Source organism: Cetorhinus maximus, chromosome 1, assembly GCF_964194155.1.
Source record: "Cetorhinus maximus chromosome 1, sCetMax3.hap1.1, whole genome shotgun sequence".
Classification (NCBI taxonomy): Eukaryota; Metazoa; Chordata; class Chondrichthyes; order Lamniformes; family Cetorhinidae; genus Cetorhinus; species Cetorhinus maximus.
This window is the reverse complement of record NC_135879.1, coordinates 243,057,580-243,064,803: the sequence shown is the minus strand read 5'-3', so window position 1 is coordinate 243,064,803 and position 7,224 is coordinate 243,057,580. Positions and strand designations below refer to the sequence as shown.

General features: G+C 49.4%; 1 protein-coding gene across 1 annotated transcript in view; it reads left to right on the top strand.

The window, feature by feature from the left end:
- The window catches only part of dysf (dysferlin, limb girdle muscular dystrophy 2B (autosomal recessive)), a 322,715-nt gene that overhangs the window by 113,710 nt on the left and 201,781 nt on the right, over positions 1 to 7,224 (top strand). Inside the window, exon 18 of the mRNA XM_078555028.1 lies at positions 92 to 205. Coding sequence (XP_078411154.1) covers positions 92 to 205 — 114 coding nt within the window. The remainder of the gene's footprint in view (positions 1 to 91; positions 206 to 7,224) is intronic.

The following is a 7,224-nucleotide window of genomic DNA, read 5'->3' as shown; positions in this document are numbered from 1 at the left end:
GCTGGGATACTCCCGAGCTCAGTAGGGTGAAGTGTGGGATGCAGTCTTTTGCTTTGAGCTCACTGGGTTTGTGTAATTTCTCTGTCTGCAGGGCGAGGCGATGGCCTATCGGGGCAGGGTCCTGTTGGAACTGAGCACCAAGCTCGTGGACCAGGTGGAGCAGAAGATTGAGGAGATTCCATCAGACGACCTCCTAAGACTCGAGGTAATTTCCTGGGTGTTGAAGTTTAAAACAATCATATTGTGTGTGGGTCCTTTTGAAAGAGCATAATGTGCATGAGATACGAGCAGGAAGTAGGCTATTCGGCCCATCGAGCCTGCGCCGCCATTCAATAAAATCATGGCTGACCTGATTGTGGCCTCAACGCCACTTTCCTGTCTGTTCCCATAACCCTCGACTCCCTCGCCAGTCAAAAATCTGTCTAACTCAGCCTTGAATGAATATATTCAATGACCCAGCCTTCACTGCTCTCTGGGAAAGAGAATTCCAAAGATTAACAACCCCCCAGAGAGAAGAAATTCCTCCTCATCCTCCAAACTTCGCTGTGGGGAGCTGCCAAAGGATTGGGGAGTGGCAAAAGTCACGCCCTTGTGCAAGAAATGTTGCAGGGACGCTCCTAGTAACTACAGGCTAGTCAGTTTAACATGGGTGAGGTTTTAGAAACACTAATCGAGGGGTGGGTGGAATCAACAGGCACTTGGAGAGGTTTGAGCTAATTAAGGAGATCTAGCCCGGACTTGTAAAGGGCAGATTGCGTTTGACTGATTTAATTTAATTTTTTGATGAAGTAACAGAGAAGGACCGATGAAGGGAATGTGGTGGATGTCGTCCATGTAAAGAAAGCATTTGGCAAAGTGCCACACGAAAGGCTGCTTAACAAAACTGTGGCTCATTGAGCAGGAGGGTCTGTGTCAGTTTGGGTTACAAGTTGGCTTAAGAGCAGAAAGCAGTAAGTCGTGGTAAATGGTTATTTTTCAGACTGGAGGATGGGAGACGGTGGTGTTCCCCAAGGATCAGTGCTGGGGCCTTGGTTCTTCTTGATTCATATAAATGACTTGGATTTTGGAATGCAGAGTAAAATTTCAGAATTTGCCAATAATACCAACCTTGGAGATATGGTGAACAGTGAGGGCGGTAAACCAACGGCAACATAGAGAGACTGGCAGAACGGTTTGGCAAGTGGCCGGTGGGGTTTAATACAGAGAATCGTGAGGTGATGCATTTTGGCAGAAAGGATGAGGGGACGCAGCAGAGAATTTACGAAGCCCAAGACCCCACCTGCTTTGCCAGCCACGCGCTCAATATGTCCCGTTACCTTCAATGATCTACGCACAACATCTCCTTCACACGTCAGGTCCCCCTATCCCTTTGACATGGGGGCGAAAGGCCCACCTCAAGCCACTTAATGGCCCGACAGTCATTAAGTGGTTGCGAGGCCAATCCAACCAAGCAGAGGCGGCTCACCCGACTTTTACCCCAGGGAGTAGGTGTTGCACCCCCAACATAAAATTCAGCCCCAAGTCTCTGGAGCGGGACTTGTACCAATGACCTTCTGACTCAGAGGGGAGAGTATATTAATGTTATCTACAAGACTACCATGCACTACTAGTTTACAGCATGGTACTAGATTATCATCATTACCAGGTTAACAGGTTACAGTTCATTACCAGGTTAGAGCAGGGTACCAGGTTACTGTCCATTACCAGGTTAGAGCACAGTACAAGCTTACTGTTCATGGACAGGTTAGAGCACATTATTATCTTAAAAGGTTACAGCACTGGCATCAGGTTGCAGTTCATTACCAGGATAGAGGATGGTATAGGGTTACTAGGTTAGAGCAGGACACTAGATTACTAGGTTAGAGTAGGACACCAGATTACTAGGTTAGAGTAGGACACCAGATTACTAGGTTAGAGTAGGACACCAGATTACTAGGTTAGAGCAGGACACCAGATTACCTGGTTCATTACCAAGTGTCATGAAGCTATTAATGTATATAATATTTTGGAAAATATTTTTCTTTTCAAATAGAGGTTTAGTCTGTGGGTGTGTCTTAATTGGATTAAAGCCGGCTAGTCTGGGCGCTTTGATCTGTACTAGTTTGAGATGTAAACAGAGAGGTAAAGTGCACTTGCATTTTTTGAATAGAGCATTCAAGAAGTGGGGTGAAAACTTAATGCCTATCTAGCAGATACCAAGCAATATGATTATATTATTAATAAAATTGGTACAATCAATGGGGTTTCCTTGTTAAAAGGTAAAGCTCAAAGAGACTGGTGAGACAATGAGAATTTGAATTCAGTCAGTGGTGGTAGGTATAGCCTCAGTAGTTTTTGGGTGTGCAGGGCCGAGGCAATGTGAGATCAAAAGGCAGCTGTAAGCCTCCAACTGGCTCCACAGTGGAAAGCACCTCATTTTGAATTCAAGGTGAAAATGTTTTGCCTGGTGTTTGGTTAAGTCTATGGGTTGTTGTTGCCTTAATGGAGATTAGTTTGGGAATTTGTTAAAGGTTATGACAGTAGTAATTTGTGGCCATGTGTATATATATTTTAACCTGTGTAAATTAATAAAATGTTTCATTTAGTTTCATGTAAAACCTCAAGAACTGGTGGTCTGATTCCTGAGTTTAGAGTCGCATCTCAAACATAACACTTAAAATTATAGGTTATGACAGTTGTTTAAAGTTTCCGTCTAAGATTTTTAAATAACTCCGCTTTACCAACTGAATCAGTCATTACACCAGGTTAGAGCAGGGTACAAAGTTACTAGGTTAGAGCAGGGTACAAGATTACCAGGTTAGAGCACCGTACCAGGTAACAATTCATGAACAGGTTAGAGCATGGTATAAGGTTACTAGGTTAGAGCATAGTACAAGGTTACTAGGTTAGAGCAGAGTGTCAGGTTACTGTTCATTACCAGGTTAAAGCAGGATACCAGGTTACTGTTCATCACCAGGCTAAAGCAGGATACCAGGTTACTGTTCATTACCAGGTTAAAGCAGGATACCAGGTTACTGTTCATTACCAGGCTAAAGCAGGGTACCAGGTTACTGTTCATTACCAGGTTAAAGCGGGATACCAGGTTACTGTTCATTACCAGGTTAAAGCGGGATACCAGGTTACTGTTCATTACCAGGTTAAAGCGGGATACCAGGTTACTGTTCATTACCAGGTTAAAGCGGGATACCAGGTTACTGTTCATTACCAGGTTAAAGCGGGATACCAGGTTACTGTTCATTACCAGGTTAAAGCAGGATACCAGGTTACTGTTCATTACCAGGTTAAAGCAGGATACCAGGCTAGAGCACAGGTTGAAGCCTGGACCATGTCGGCAATGGAAGGATTAGCGCTCCACCTGGTGGTCTTACTGCAGTACTGCACTGTTCACATTTTCCACAGAAACATTTGATAAAAAAAGCAGAGCTGAGCCCCACCAGGATAGTTCCTCGTGGAGTAACTCGATGAAAGACTCATGTGTACAGGTGTCAATGCTCCTTGAAAATCGAGGCAGCAGCTCCATACAACTAGGAAGTCCAGTGAATCAGATGGTTAAAACAACCAGCGCATTATATGGGGATTTGATGGAGGACCCGCTTGGCCTGACAGGGCGGTGGGTAACCAGAGACACAGAGGCAGAGCTGAGCTGAGGAGGCCCTTGTGCTGTCGTGATCTGAAAGACGCTGCCTGAGAGGGCGGGGGAAGCAGGTTCAATCATAACTTTCAAATAGGAATTGGACAAACACTTGAAGAGAATTAAAAGCGGCGTTAGGGGGAAAGCTCATCGGATCCTAAGAGAGGTTGGGATTCTCCGGGATTCTCTTCCCCAGGGACCAGTGTAGGCTGGGTCATTGAATTTATTCAAGGCTGAGTTAAACAGGTCTTTGCTCGACGAGAGAGTCAAGGGTTATTGGGGGGGGGGCGCGGGCAGACAGGAAAGTGGAGTTAAGGCCACAATCAGATCAGTCAGGATCTTAATGAATGTGGAGCAGGCTCAAGGGGCTGAATGGCCTCCCCCCTGCTCCTATTTCTTACCATCTTTTGAAAGAGGAGGTGGAGTGGAGTAAATTGGATAGCTCTACCAAAGGGCAGGCACAGGCATAGTGGGCCGAATGGCCTCCCTCTAATGCATCATCATTGTGTGATTCCACATGCCCTTGGTTGGACAACGCTTGGAGTTCTGTGAAAAGTTCTGGACTTCGGGTTATAAATGAATACAGAGCACTGGAGAAGTTTCAAAAAAAGGTTCATACGGATGACTCTAGTTGTAAAGTAGCCTCGGGGGTCACCATCTGGTGAGCACATCGCACTGTCTGATCCACAGCAGACAGCAGCAGGAATTTCGGCGCTCGGAGGATGGCTGGAGGCCAGGAATCTGCTGAGTCCGAGTCAGATGATGAGCCTCTGAACTCGGTCTTGTCTCAGTTGCTGGAGCTGCAAAGTCAAGCTCGGGAACATCAGGAAGGGATGTCCGCTGCACTCCTCAGATTGCAAGGCATGATGGAGGAGTCTGTCTGTCTTCAGTCTGAGGTGATAGCGCCAGCATTGCCAACGCACCAAGGTCAACACTGGTAGGATGGCTAAAAACAAAAAGCTAAAAGCTACTGCGGACGCTGGAAATCCAAAACAAAAACAGAATTACCTGGAAAAACTCAGCAGGTCCGGCAGCATCGGCGGAGAAGAAATCAGTTAACGTTTCGAGCCTTCATGGCCCTTCGGCAGAACAGGATGGCGGCTGCCATGGTAACCTTGGTCCAGGACATCGCTCCTGCACTGCTGCGCGGGCTGAACTCCATCACTGATGCTATAGTTGGCCTCCAACAGTGTCTACGTGAGAGGGGCAGCTCAATCTCACTCCAGCTTCCCCTTCTCCCCTTCTGCACACCTCCGCTGTGGATGTTGGGGGAGCACCAAGACGCAGCGTCAGGGTGAGGAAGGTTAAGAAGAGGTAGTTTCACAGCCTGGGCACGTGGTATTAATCACTTGTGCATAATGTACACTTTGTTAATAAGCCCCCAAGAATGTCTCCCTGCCTATGGCTCCTTGTTCTGATGAGCAGTGTTTGTGTCACTCAGATGTGAAACCTTGGTCTCTGCACAAGATAAAGGCAGGTGTCTCAGTCCAGGGCCTCTTCCCTGTGCTTTGAGCTACCTTCCCAGCACCCTGATGTTGCGCCTTCACTGTCACTGGACACATGAGTCATGCCTGAACCTCGATGGGGCTTATCATTGCTGCCAGAATGTCCTGGGCTGGCGGCACAGAGTTCCCTCTCTCTGTGTGCTCCCAGCACCTTTAAGGTGAGGCTGGCAGCGCCCCCATCTCTTCAGCCTCCGTGTCCAGTGACAGTGTGGTCCTGAAGGGCTCAGCTCACGAAGGATACGATAGGATCAGGAGAAGTTAAAGTTTCCCCGCTGCACCCCCATGATATGACCCTGTTCACAGAGCGCAAGCGAGCTGCCATCAGCCAGACAGGTCAGGCATTCACGTACGATATATGAGGATCGATGGAGTGTCCCCACTGCATGTCATCATCCTCCTCCCAGAATGTAGGGACTATGGGCATCGCTGGGTCTCTGTGACAGGAGCCTTATCACAGAGAGTATGTGCAGTACAGCCCACCCTCTGTGGACTGTATTGCAGGGCTCCACCAGACCGGTCCAGGCACCGGAACCTCATTTCCAGCATCCCGATGGTCTGCTCCACCAGGTTGTGAGCTGCAGCATGAGCCTCATTATAGCGTCGCTCTGCTGCAGTCTGAGGCCGCCGCATGGGTGTCATCAGCCACGGCCTCTGTGGGTGGCCCTTGTCCCTGAGGAGCCAACCCTGCAGCCTCTGTGGACCCTGGAGGACATCAGGGATCTGTGACTGACTGAGGAATCTTGGACACTCCCTAGAAACCATGCACAGACCTGCAGGATGAAAGTTTCTGATGGACACACACCAGCTGCACATCCAGTGAATGGACTCCCTTGCGGTTGATGTAGTTGACCTCTTGTAGCGACGGAGACCTGAGCCCCAGGTGAGTGCAGCTGATGGCACCCTGCACCCGTGGGAGACCCCAGATCTGGGCAAATCCCAACCCTCTTGTATCCTGGCTCTCCTGGTCATGGGTAAAATGCAGAGAGTTGTGTGCCCCTGTGAAGATGGTGTCCGTGATCTCAAGGATGCATTTGTGGGTGTCAGATTGTGAGATCCCACACAGGTCACCTGTGGAGCCCTGATAGGAGCCACAGGCGTAAAGGTCGAGCACCATGGTCACTTTCACAGCCACTGGCAGTGGATGCCCTCCATGTCCCCATGGTGCCAAATCCTGCAGCAGCTGGCAGATGGGACTGACCAGCTCCCTAGAACATGCGCAATTTTCAGTGACACTGGTTCTCGGTCATCTGCAGGAATGACAAGTAACATCTATACACCCTGGGTCTAGCTCGGCGCTGAGCAGTGACAGCTCACTGTGGCTCTTCAGTGGTGTGTGCGGGCGCCCTTTCTTCCTGAGGGTACTGGTCCTCCCTCTGCCCAGCCAGGCATCTCGCTCACTCTGTTCTCCGTCGTCTCTGCTCTCTGTACGCCACGAGGTATATGGCTAGGTCACCAGACTCCCTGCTCCTGATGTTCTCCTCCTGCAGGATGAAAGAGAGAGACACGTGGGTTAACATGGGTGAACTAGGAACCTGTCCTGGTTAAGCCTGAAGACCCCTTAACGCACCCTGAAGAGTGCTGGCCACCACTTGGATGGTCAGAGTTTAGTGCACTGCTTGGCTGCCCAAAACCCCACCCACCTCCGCTCCACTCCACCTGACCGATTGGCGACAGCTTTGCCCATTGGAATGCACACTGTGCTCTCAGCTCAGTCACAGTCCATCTCCTAACCTGCACTGCAAGGCTGCCCTGTTAGCCTGAACCATGGGGGAGACGGGTCCAAACCGGGATGGTGACATTGCAAGGGGCTGTGAGCACCTCCACCAGTGACTGCTCCATGGCCACCTTTAGCAAGGAGATTGTACAATGTGCCCAGTCGTCCAACTGTTCTGCAGTCCACTAAAACGCTCATTAGTTTGCAGCCTGTGCCCAGGGGTGAAAAGCTCTGGAGCACTTGGTGGCACCTTCATGCCCCTGCGTTGCTTGAGTGGGTGGAGAAGCTAGAGACCCAACTCCGCCCATATCAATGTGGCTGTGCCTGAGCTGCCCCAGCTGCAGAGGAATGGTCACTTTATACAATGCCTGGCT